This window comes from Gossypium raimondii, chromosome 1 (genome assembly GCF_025698545.1).
Source record: "Gossypium raimondii isolate GPD5lz chromosome 1, ASM2569854v1, whole genome shotgun sequence".
Taxonomy (NCBI): Eukaryota; Viridiplantae; Streptophyta; class Magnoliopsida; order Malvales; family Malvaceae; genus Gossypium; species Gossypium raimondii.
The window spans coordinates 15,704,536-15,718,188 of record NC_068565.1 but is presented as its reverse complement, the minus strand read 5'-3'; the positions used below and the strand labels follow the sequence as shown (position 1 = coordinate 15,718,188).

The following is a 13,653-nucleotide window of genomic DNA, read 5'->3' as shown; positions in this document are numbered from 1 at the left end:
AATCATTTTCAAAGATTATTTAAGATAAGTTGTCCCCAACTTACCCTGACCACTATTTCCTAATTTTGGATTTGGTCTTCCTTCCTCCCCACTGCTCAAATATTTTATTATGTACACTGAAAATGGTTTTTTTTTTGTGTGTTTAAGTTGCAATGATAATGATCTATTAGTATCTACTATCTAGTTTGGACACTTGATAGCTAAAACTAAAATTTTTTATGCTATCAGTGCGTTTGGTCTTTAAACATGTGTTAAGATCGTATAATCAATTTGCACAACTCTGTTGCTTGAATTTGCTACTTGAATTTTGACACTGCTACTTGAATTTGCTGCTTAAATTTTTGTTTCGCTTCTGAGAATTTGTTTGTTTGCATATTGACTCTACTACTTGAATTTGCTACTTGAATTTTAACTTTGCTGCTTGTGAGAATTTGTTACTGCTATCAGTGAGTTTGGTATTCAAGAATGTGTTAAGATGAAACTTTTTAATTTTTGTTTTCCTTGTGAGAATTTTTTTGTTTGCATATTGACTTTTCTATTTGAATTTTGACTCTACTGCTTGAATTTTTGTCGCTGGAATATTGACTTCGTATGCATTTCATGGAATTCTTCCATGCTTGTTTAAGTTTGCAATTAGGAGTCATGATCTTGAAATATTTGATTAACAATGGGCGTGCAATGAAATAGCTTCTTGTGTAATCATTTTTCTCAAAATTATTTTGCAGTTCAGTTCCCTATCCCTCCCTCTATGAAGTTTGAATAAAAAGAATGGATGAATAAAATAAAAGAAGCCTTTTTAAAAGGAATTGTGATGTGTCATGTGCATTTGCATTTGCTTTTACCACCCACCAAAAAAACTTAATAATAGTCCTTTCTTGTAGGTTGTAGTTAGTAAGTAGTACAAGATATACTTTTGATGTATTTCAAGCGTGTTGGCATGGTTGAGCAGATTTTGTGATGTGATGATTATTATTTTTGGATAGCAATTGTGTTGATATGATGATTATTGTTTTTGGATAGCAATATGAAGTTGGTTAGTTGTATTGATAGAATAGTACTGTATGCTTATCTTTTGAAGATTAAGTACTAAGGCTAGTTTTTCTAAACAGAAATTCGTATTGTTTGTAGTTGCCAAAATTTTTTTTGACAATATATGTTCCTTCCTTTTAATTTGTTAATGGCTTGGTGGTACACATGACTTAGGATGCTTGCAAAGGTGATGATGTATTGATGTTGACTGTATTCAAGTATGATATCTACTGAAGTTCTCCCACTGTGAATGTTGTTTTTTTTAAAGTTTCAGCTATAGAAGTTTCATAGGCAATTAAGAAAATATGAGAATAGGGTTTAAGAGTAACTAGATGGAGTTTAATGTTGGGTTGTCTGCATGTGAAGTGGTATAAAATTTAATGCACTCACACTAACTAATGGTGTTTTTTTTACTTTTGTGGAGCTATCTTTACTGATTTATAAAGGAGATTAATGAGCCAATAGAATTTTTTTATACAATGTCTAGAACTATCCATGTTTGATGCATATATAAACATTGACTAAAAGGATATAACCCCTCATATATAGACATATCTGCATAGAACACTTAAGCTGGAGCCAAAGTGATAGTTTTTTAATCTGATATTTTTCTTTGGTTTTACGAGTGTTTGTTGATATAATCAACTGAACTGAAATTGATGAGAATCTTGGAATGATCACACAAATCTTATTTTCCCTGACTACATAAATTTTCTTCACATGGGATATTTACTTTTAATCCATGAGATTATCCCTTTACATTAAAAGGCATAGTCTTCAGCTTAGTTCCAGTGAACTCTTAGACTTTAGATATTGAGGAATTTTATCAGCAATCTAGAAAAAAAAGGCTAAGGTAGCCAAAAATTAGATGACTTTTAACCACTAGTCAAGAAGGATGTTGTTCTACTCCACTAGAAAAATTTGCATGTTTCTAGAAACAAGAAGAAAAAGGCCTCATGTTTCTTTCATGTCGCTAACTAACAACTTTGCATTATTAGGACTTACAAGTCGTTATATGAAGACTTTCATTGGTCTTTTATATAATTAATTGATGGTGATAAAGACTACAACTTGCAACTTAATCCAAAATATGGGTTTAAAAATATTTTACAAAAAGATAAAAAAAATGGGTTAGGTCAATCTAGGTTTGAGCCTTAATAGTGAATTCCAAGCACGATTTATACTGTAAATGAGTTTAATTTATAAATTAATCTCATTATTTCAGGTTTTTTACTTGTAGAGATATTTGTAATTTCTATTTTGTGTTTTGTAAAGATTCTTGATATGTATTGTTCATCTTTCTTTGGCAGTGTGTTATTGCTTCCTCTTCTTCTTTGGCTTGCTTGATTGCTTCCTCCACCCACAGCTGAGCCTCTTGCATTCACTGAATCATTGTGTGTTCTTTTGCAATTAAATTCTTTGATTTTGTTTTACTGTTATTGAGATTAGTATTGAAGAAATATGACACTTTTACTATGATTTGAAGATATGTAACACTTTAATATCTTATAGTAATGGCTCGTCTACCTTTAATAGTACAAAGTGAGAGGTGTAAAAGAATTGGTTTTGCTGTAACAGTATGGTTGCAAATGTGTACAGTTGCGAGTTGGTTCTTAGTTAGATTGCGTGTCGTCCATAACCTACCTACTTATAGACCAATGGTTATATCATATATTTTAGATTTTTATGCAAAACAAGGTTATGTGAAAAGACTTGTATATACAAGTGATGAGACATGTATTGAACAAGTTATGATGAATAGAATTACTTTTTCTAAATTATGTGAGATATTACAAACTTTAGAAATATTGAAGTCGTCAAAGAATGCTTGTTGATGAGCAAGTGACAATGTTTTTACATATCATTTCTCATCACCTTAAAAACTGAGTTATCAAGCATCACTTTGATAGGTTTAGAGAAACCATTAGCAGATTATTTCACAATGTTTTAAGCGTTGCCATGCACTTACAAGATGTGTTATTTAAAAAGGTAGAGCCAATTACAGCTAATTCTACAGACCTAAGGTGGAAATGGTTCAAGGTATTAAAGTGAGATCCATATATAGCTCATACATAATTTAGTTGATTTAGATTTAAATATAGTATCCTAACCCGAGGTTTTATACATGTGATGTAAAATTGCTTAGGTGCTTTAGATGGAACCCACATCAAGATTAGGGTTCCAACATTGATAAACCTAGATATCGAACGCGAAAAGGTGACATAGCAACAAATATGTTAGGTGTTTGTACACTTGATATGCATTTTGTTTATGTTCTTTCTGGTTGGGAAGGTTCTATTACTAATGGACGGGTTCTTTGAGATGCCATTAGTAGGAGACATGGACTAAAAGTTCCTCATGGTAAAGTGTAGAATTAGAGGAATTTGAATTAATTTTTAAGATCATACTTTTTTGAGAAAATTAACCACGATAAATAGTGTTTTTTCTTTTTTTATAGGTTGTTATTATCTAGTTGATGCTGGTTATACAAACTATGAGGGATTTCTTGTGCCTTTTAGAGGACAAAGATATCATTTGAATGAGTGGCGTCAGGGTTAATAGCCAAGTACTCCAGGAGAATTTTTCAATATGAAACATGCTTTAGCATGCAATGTTATTGAAAGATAATTTGAGTTATTAAAACTTAGATGGGGAATACTCAAGAGTCTATTATTCTATCTTGTGAAGGTGCACAATAGAATTATTATTGCATGTTGTTTGCTCCATAATTTTATTCAAACCTATATGGGTCTTGATCCTATTGAAGCTGAGTTGGGAGAAGATTTACCTAGTAATGTGATGGATAACGATGAATCGAATATCGTAAATATTTATTCATCGGATGCATAGGCTACTTGGAGGATGAAACTAGCCAATCAAATGCTCTATGAATGGCAAACATCTAGAAATTAGTTAGGTTTAAGGTAAAAATAGGAGAAAGTTAATTTGTTTATGTTATTTCATGTATCTAGTTTATGAAACTTTGGTAGTGTTTGAATTGTCTTTATGTATTATACTAGACTTGTTGAATTACAACTTTAATTTATTTTCTTTTGATTCGTCATGTTATAATTTTATAAAGTGTTGACCTTTTGATTCATAATATCAAACCTAATTTTAATTTGCATTTTTTCTTAAGATAGTTATGCCAGACTTTTCACAATCAAGTGCTTCTTCTCAAAATTCTCAAGGAACCAAAAGGTAATGAGTTCCAGAAGAAGATGCCGCGTTGGTTGCCTATATGGTCAACTTGCACAATGTTGGAACCTTTAACACAGATAAAGGATTCAAGGTCGGTTATTTAAATGAGCTGGAAAGAATGTTAGAAAAAGTTTTACCTCATGCTATGTTGAAGACTAAACCTAATCTTAAATCGATTATTAGGACATTGAAAAGGGATTAGACAATAGTTTATGACATGCTCAATGGAAAAGACAATAGCGACTTGGGTTGGGACGAACATAGGTAGCTTGTTGTTGCTAAAGATGTTGTGTGGAACTCATATTTAAGTATAAAAATTATTTCATGTCTTTATTATCTTGTTTTGACCAAACTTATATCTAATTTGGATTCCTTCTTTTTTGTATAGAGTCATAAAGAAGCCAGTCAATTCAAACATCTCAGTTTCGTTTATTATGACCAGCTTACTGCCATATATGCAAAAGATCGAGCCACTAGGAAAGATGCTCAAACAACTGCTGATATTATTGAAGAAATAGATATTGAAGATGTAACTACTACAAATATTCATGAAGAAACGATTTTCATGGATGCGAAGCTGATGTTTCTTTGGATGATATGAATCTCTCAGCTACACAATCATAACCACTTAGAAACTAAGATGATTCCACATTTTCAAAGAAGAAAAAAAAAGATTTCTGATGCAAGTGAACAAATTTCTTCTCTTTTATTTACTGATGCTGCCACGTTATTGGGGGAAAACATACGAACTGTTGGCCTTGAAATAAGTAGGAGCATTGCCTCCGAAGTGCTAATTCAACAAAAGTCAGAAATGGTCATTCAAGAAAGTGCTCTAATATTATATCCGACCTTATATGAAGTAGAAGGATTAACTGAGGATGAGCGCTATCGTGCGTTAAGAAAAATTCCAGACCATCCAACGTAAATACTCATTTTCTTTAGTCTACCTTCTTCTATGAGATTGGAATGGGTGAGAAGATTTCTTTTTGACCATTAAAAATCATGGTTGTGTTGGTAATGTTTTGGTAACTTTTTGTATATGTAATATTTGGATGGTATAATGACATGATAGAATGCCACAAACCGTTGTAACTTTTTAATGTTGTAAAATTTAACATATAGATTATGGCATATAAGTTAATGACATCATGTAACTTTTGTTAATGTATGAACATTATGTTTGGATGTAAAATATAATTCTCAAGTTATTTATTACTTCCAATCTTTTGCTTTTTAATTTAGAAGATAATCTTTTTATTTGTTTCGCTAATGATATTTTAGCACGTTAAATATGTATTGTAGTTTAAAAATAATAAAGTAGGTTATATATTATTTTTATCAAATTATATATTATAATTTTATTAATTCATATTTTAATAATAATTATATTAAGGATGTTATTAATTCATATATTATTTTCTTAAATTATATTTAATAATAATTATGTTAAAATATGATTAACTTATTTTTTATTAAAATATGTTTAATAATAATCTTATTAAAATTTAATAACAATAACAAACCTAAAAAAATTATGCTAATGGTACTTTGGTCATTTAAGTCCTTTTCATTATGCTATTACAACATCTATTACATTCAACAAAGCACAACAATATCATTATGACTCTATTTCATTCAATTGAACCAAATAATTGAATTATTGAATATAGCTCTATTCCATTATAGCCCTATTCTATTCACCTAACCAAACTTGGCCTAATAATTTTACAAATTGGCACATGAGCTAGCTAAATCAAGCTCTCATGACCTCAAAAATATAAAAATTACAAGAAAATGACTTAATTATAATATCTAATTAGCGGCTAAAACTTCAAAAAGGGTTTTCTCCTTACTTGAGACAGTAAAAAGAAGATGAAGATGATATTTAACTTTTCCATTAACTTTAATATATATAGTATAATTAAACATTAATTAAGTTAAGTAAATTACTAATCCCACTTAGTGCATAAGTCCATCATCACCCAAGATCACTTATTATGTAATAATTTATTTACCATTTTGGACCTTTTATTAATTTTAATTTAAGTCTCTTAGTCTTTAGCCAATTAAAAACTTATAGCGATAAGACTTTTACAATTTAGTCATTGTACCTTAATTAAACAATTAATAGACAAAATTGAAGGACTAAACTTTGATATTCCATTATACAAACTCTATAAATATTCATATTCAATATTTACGAACCCGGTTTACGAAAATAGGGTTCCAAAACCTCCTTTTCTAGCACTACTGAAAGATCAAGCTGTTACACTCGCAACAGGACACGTGTCCCACAAAATCACGCAAAAGCCTGCTCTATCATTGGTGTTGTTTCTCAAGGCACAAATGTAACGCTTTATTATTAATGCAACTATTCCAAAACCTTTGATGCATCTCTCCTTTTTATGAAGCATCCTTAACACGCATAAACTAGGCAACTTTCCTCCTGTCACTCTATCTACCACTTTGTCTGCTTGAGTAACCGTCCATTGAGAAAGCTACTCGAAAGGTCTCGAAGTAGGAAACTTTGTAACCTACCTCTCGACCAGAAGGGCAATTGTTATACCCCTACCCTAGCAGTGATATGTGGCAAGACATGGTATGGTTGGTAAAGACCTCTCGTCAAATGCGACTCACAAACAACCCTTCAATTGGCACCCTTTTGGGTGAACCTCCATTCGGGACCCTTTATGACTAACTCTCTGCGGATCCCCTTAAGCCATCTAAAAACCCTTCTACTACAAACCCTTCGCTGTGACCATTAAGGTGTAACAACTTCAACAAGGAGAATGTTAAAGTAGAACCACACAATACTACGCATGATGATAACGGACCTATAACGACCCTACCACCTAGCCAACCACACAAGCAGGCCTACCATTCGTATTGACAGTTACATGAAACTACTAGACAAGGGGTGCCCCTATATATACCCCAGAATGCAAGTGGCAAAAAGTCCTTCTCCCTAAGAAATACCTAAGTAGTGCCCAACTATCTCATTATTCCTTCCTTCTCCTCTCCTCCTCTTTTTCTCCTCTTTCAATCTCTGATTCTCCACCTATCACAGATGAACCGACCTTTCAGTCACTGCTACCTTCTCCTCATTACCTTTTCTTTGTTAAATAATTGTATCAACCATTTATATATAATATTATAATATTAATCATAGCCATTAGCATTGACTAACATTTCCGAATTTAAAATTATTCAAACTTTTTTAACAGAATGGTCGGTGCATGAAAGTCTAAACTCATAATCTCACATCACCGGCCTATAATATGTAATTATCAAATAATGAGCGGCAGTCCCTTTTTGCATGTACTATTGTTTTTGTGCATGTGAAAGGGCGATGCGTCAATCTTCAAACTGAAGCATAAAAAATTCAACATTTCGTCTTTGTGCATTTAGATATTTAAAATATTTTAGTATTAATTATTTGTAATTTAAATTCATGATGTGTCAAGCACTAAGCTAACAGCCATAAGCCTTCGGAACAATGATATTTATTCATGGTAGTTTCTCCTCCAAGAGGGTTCTCCATCTTTATTTATTATGAGTATTCTTATTTTCAAATCAATATATTGATTTGCATTTGAAGACGTGTACTTGAACATCTACGTAGCTCACCTTTATGTTATGAGAATCTTAAAACATCGGTAATCCATTTTATCTTCTTGGAAAAACTTCTTCAAAACCAATCCATAATTGAAAACGTACTGCCCATAATATCATCTATAACCTAATTTCTTTTTTCATACAAGCAATTATATCAACAAACACAGAGATCCAATGCTAATCAAGCTTCATCTCATACAAATTTTACTATTGGATAAGTAGCCTAACAATAACCATATATTTTTTATTTTTTGGTACAACACAAAGCAAAGAAAAATACTTTAGTAATTCAATGGTGAAAAGATAAATAATAAAATTTTGGTATTTAAATTTGATACATTTCCTTAATTTGGTATTTAAGTTTTTTCTTAATTTGGTACTAGAGTAGAAAAAGTTGAGGTAAACTACACTAACAATCACTCAACTTTGATTCAATAACAAAACAGTTATTAAACTTTCAACTCAGTCACTAAACAACAGAAAAATAACAAATCAATCACCATAACCATTTTCCTTTACAGGCATAATAGAGCTGTCCCTTTCCCTATGCTAACCCTCTCCTAAATTTTTCTTACAGGAAAAAGAAATATCTAGCAACAAGATCAAGCATTTGGGGCAGCAAATTGATTGAAATTACGACATCAATTTGAAGCAAATAATTGGAGCAATCGGTGAGGAAGGAACGGTAATTAGTAGCCATGCCACTATATCAAGGCTGATCGGTGGAAGAAATTTGGCTAACCCAGCAGGCTTTTTGAAGTAATGGTCGGTGCAATGGGTAGCAAATACTTGTTCGACCGACAGTGAATTAGAGAGCAAGCAAGCAGGTCAACGAAGCAGCTTATTTAAAGCACATTGAAGGCTGTTTAGTCGACTATTTAGAGGCTATTTGATGATTGAAATTGGATCAAATGGCAACTGGTATAAACGGTGGGCAGCAACTATTTTGGGAGCATTTCAATCGACAATTTGTAGCAAATAATTTAGAAGCAATTTGGTCGATGCAAGCAAGGGAAAGAGATAGTGGGGGAGAGGGAGAGGGTCGAAGTAGGGCGGAGGGAGAGAATCGGAGTAGGGGGGGAGGGATGGTGGGGAAGAGGGAGAGGGATGGGAGAGCAGTGGTAGGGAGAGGGGGGGGAGAAGGAGGGAAGATGACAACTCCGTTACCTCTGTAATAAAAAATGATTAGGGTGACTGATTTGTTAATTTTTTAAAACTTAGTGGCTGAATTAAAAATTTAATAACCGTTTTGTTATTAGAACCAAAGTTAAGTAACCGATTGTGTAATTTACCCAAAAAGTTATATTAAACCTAAAAATTCTTCCTAAAAAGAAAATAATTGTGGACGGCTACGTCAAATAATAATTGGATCCATCGGTCAGCATCGAATCGGCGGCTGCCGCCCAGGCAATCGTTTGTCGGTAAATTAGAAAAATGGAAAGAATTAGAGAATATAATAAAATAGTTGAAACATGTGTAGGTTAAGTAAACACGATATAATTAAATACTAAAATTACAGAAATTGTTAAGTGCAAAGGTTATGGGCTTCTATAAAATAAGGCACACAGAGTTGAACAAATTAAAGGCGATGCTATGGATGATTTTTCCATGTCTTCTTACAACCAATTAAACAACATTCCAAAGAGAAACATTGGAGTTAATTTTGTTTCAAAACGAAGTGAATACTTAGCTTCAACATGCACCATCCATGGCGGAGGCTTTTTGTTTGCTCCACCGTCGTCTCTCACCTTCTCTCATCCTCCTTCACCTTCCATTCTCAACCCGATATTATTATATCAAAATCACCACCAGCTGCCGCCACGGCTGCAACCACCTCTCCTCCCACTTCCAACGCCTACTAAACCTCTCCACGTGTCTCTCCCTTGCCGAACTCGAAGCCTTTCTTCTTCATCATGTAAAAACAAAAACAACAAAATCAGAGACCAATTCTTAACACCAAAAAGCTCAAAATCAAAACAACTCATCATCAGTGCAGGCAAAGTAGAAGATCGGCCGAAGAAAGATAATCATTTGAAGCCAAAACAGGCAACAGAAACACAAACCATAAGTAAGTCGTCCTTTGACATGGCAATGGCACCCGCTAACCCTTTAGGATCCGATCCGAATGATCTCCCTATTGCTTTGCCATCATCATACAGAGCAGCAGGTGACGATGCCAAAAAAGATTTGGACGAATTTTCAGGTTCTATCTTGCCTCTGTCTCCACCACCTAGCAGCTTGCCTTTGCCTAAGTTTTCGCTAAAATCCAAGCTTAGTTGCAACCCTGAAGCGGCTGGAATCGACTGTGGAGCCACCGACAATCTCCGACGGCTCCTATGTCTCCCTTGAATAAAGGAGAAAGTAAGTTTTCTTCGTTTTGGGAATGGCAACCATTAACAGCTGATTCGAGGAAACCTGGTAGCTAGGTATTACTAGCTAGTACTTGCATGAAAGTTTGTGGTGCAAATGAGAGGATTGAGTGATAAATGAAGTGGAGGACGAAGGTTTTGCATGAAAACATTTATTATTATGTTGTAACTTGAAATCCAAGGGAAACTAAATCCAACTACTACTGCATGCTAAAATCTGCAAAATGGAAAAGGAAACGTTGAACATCTCTACAGCATAATTATGATAAATAATCACCCTCTCAACCCTAATTTTGTTTTTGTTATCTCTAAAAGCTTTTTTATTACGTTGGAGGCAGGGATAAGCATATTTTACTTTTAAATTCCAACCATAGAATTTTTGAAAAATATCATGATTCATGTTAACTTTAACTTCAATTAGAAAGTTGGCCACATATATATATATATATATATATATATATATATATATATATATATATATAATATGCTACATTATTTTTTATACTACATCAAATATTATTATTTTTAACTCTATAATTAATATAATTAATTTATTTTGTATAAAATTTTAAAATCTTAAACCCTATATATCCTAAACCTATTCTAGCTTTTACCTAAAATCATAAATATTAAAATTTCAAATTCTAATCCACCTCAGCATAAATCATAAATCTAGTTAAACAAAAAAAACCTATTATTTATTAATTTTGTTTCAGTTTTGCATTATTAATCTTATTTAATTAATCAGGAGAATTATTCAAATGATATTAATTAAAAATTCTTTTAAAGAATATATGAAGTGGTGGTAAACAGATGCTTAAAACTGATTTTTTGGAATAATTAAACTCTTTTTATTACATGGAATGCAAAATTTATCTAGTGACCCTGAAATTTATTGATTTAAAAATTCAACAACAAAATCAATTTAAAAACTATGGTCTCTTGCTATAGAAAAAGTTAAAGGGTAACAAAAACTTTGGGTAAAAAATTCAAAAAAATCAATTCAGCCCTTTATCTAAAAAGTAAAAAAGAAATCTTCTATCATAAATCAAAAAAATTAGTTGAGTTCTTATAAAAAATCTGCACTCAAAAAAATCAATTAACGAAAACAATCTGTAGAATAATTTGATTGTATTATACTGATATGATGGACGAAGCCACCAAAAACATTCATCACCTCAATTCTCTTGAATTAAAGCATCATGCACCTGGTGTTCCAATTATTCTTGTTGGAACTAAGCTTCGTGTGATTCTTACTCCTGAGATATCATATAGTATATATGCTCGGCATGGCCATGTTTGTGAATTGTGATTTGCTCAATTCTCTAAGCAACTGATTTTTTTCTCAGATTAACAGAGTATCATACTATACTGATGTTTCTGAAATTATTTCTCATGTTTTACTCTTTTGCTGCCGCAGATCTCCGAGATGATGAGCAATTCTTTGTAGACCACCCTAATGCAATCCAACCTCCGAAGAAAAAGTCACATGGTGGTTGATTTATATTATGATCAGTGAAAGATTCAAGTGTAACGAAGATAGCTCGACTTGCCAGCTTCTTGCTGCTCCTGTCTGTATCACTGTTGGAATTATTTCAATTCAAGGAAGTAGCAAAGCCATCATGTACAGTCTCTCAAGCTTCAACTGACATTGTAGGGGTTTCTTGTAAAAGAAAAAGGCAGCAGGTAGATTTTCTTTTTTGGTGTTTTACTTATTGTCATGATGATCTATATAATTGTTGACAAACATTCCTTGTATGATATGTTAAAATTTAAAGCCATTCTCTTAAATTATATATAGCTGGTGTTGATGGTATGAGTTATAGAATTTCATTGAGTTGGTGACATGTGATTTCTAATTTAGGGGGCAAAATACTAAAAAAAACCCTATTTTTTTAAAATTTGTCGAAATGGGTCCGGTATTTTATTATTTACCGGAATGGGCCATTTTCCCCGAAATCGCGTCCACGTCAACGCGATGTCAGGGGACGTGCCAGCAAATCGCGTCCACATCAGAGCGCTTTGCTTACGTGGACACAAATCGTGCCTACGAGGACGCGATTTGCTGACACATCGCGCTGACGTGGACGCGATTTCGAGAAAAACGGCCCATTCCAGTAAATAATAAAATACCGGACCCATTTCGGTAAATTTTTAAAAAATAGGGCTTTTTTTGGTATTTTTCCCCAATATGTATTACTGTAATATGTAGCTTAAATTATGTATTGTAGTTAATATTCATAATATTGTAGCTCAAATTGTCAATCCGTCTATACTATTGTACTAATAATATATATTAATGTAATATTGAAGAGTTAATTGATTAAAAAATAAATGCAACAATTACAAAAAGATTCAAAATTATTACCAACAAGATTTGAACCAAGGTATTAAGGAAAAGAGCAAGCATCTTAACCAACTAAGCTAAACTAATTAATTGACATATTATAAAAATACTGTTATTATCTTAATTATATTACTTACGTTCTAACGATTTATCGGACCTATTCCATACACGTGTCAAATCAAAAAAAATAATACAACAATTCTGTAAAAAAAATCTGGTGTTTACTTCAAATAAATAAGGAAAATAATAATTTGAATGTTTCAAAATTCAATTTTAAACTGAAAAAATCAAAATTTAGAGGTAAAAAAATATCTTTTTCGACGAAAACTACGGCAAACTGCCTTCGGCGTTTGTCAGCGCGTAGATCTCGAAAAGTTATTCGAAATCAAAAAAAATCGTCTCAATCGGACAACCGAGCCAAAAGTTATGGCCTTTCAAAGTTTTCCAAGCTGAAAAACATAAACGGTCAAATTTTTGACCGGTGGGTACAGTTCACGTGCGGCGCAAATCGCGTCCACGTAAGCGCGATTTGCTTCCACGTCATCAAATCGCGCTTACGTGGACGCGATTTGTTGCCACGTAAGTAATCGCGCTGGCGTGGACACGATTTGCTGACACGTCCCCTGACATCGCGCTGACGTGGACGCGATTTCGGGGAAAATGGCCCATTCCGGTAAATAATAAAATATTGGGTCTATTTCAGTAAATTTTAAAAAAATAGGACTTTTATGTGTAATTTACCCTAATTTAGGTAAAAATTTTCAGTTTTTTTGGTATGTGAGTAGTGTCAAATAGAATCTCATTATCATATGGAGGTAAAGATTTGACTGCTTTTAATCATGAGCTTATTTGCACTGATCAAATTAGCTGGAAAGGTAAAGTGGATGAACTGTTGTCCAAGTTCTTTTTTATCTTTTTCGTCGACAAATTTAAAAAGTGGAAGAACGTGCTTTGAGCTTATTTATTCTTGTTTTCTAGCAAGTGCAACATAGCTTTGAATTACACTATTTATTTTGGGTTCCAATATTGTTTTATTTGTATTTTAATCACTTCAACATTAATACAAGGTTTTGTGCTACTAATGTAAAGAAT

At 32.7% G+C, this 13,653-nt stretch overlaps 1 protein-coding gene across 1 annotated transcript; it reads left to right on the top strand.

Moving 5' to 3' along the window:
- The first annotated feature begins 9,438 nt into the window (after positions 1-9,438).
- Positions 9,439-12,030, top strand: LOC105784298 (uncharacterized). The gene is made up of 2 exons (XM_012610143.2): positions 9,439-10,206; positions 11,635-12,030. The coding sequence occupies exon 1, from the start codon at positions 9,439-9,441 to the stop codon at positions 10,192-10,194; it is 756 nt and encodes a 251-aa protein (XP_012465597.1). The 3' UTR covers positions 10,195-10,206; positions 11,635-12,030.
- Positions 12,031-13,653: the final 1,623 nt, after the last annotated feature.

What these genes read in the sequence shown, in the direction of transcription:
- LOC105784298 (XM_012610143.2), top strand. Translation starts at nt 9,439, where the DNA reads ATGGATGATTTTTCCATGTCTTCTTACAACCAATTAAACAACATTCCA.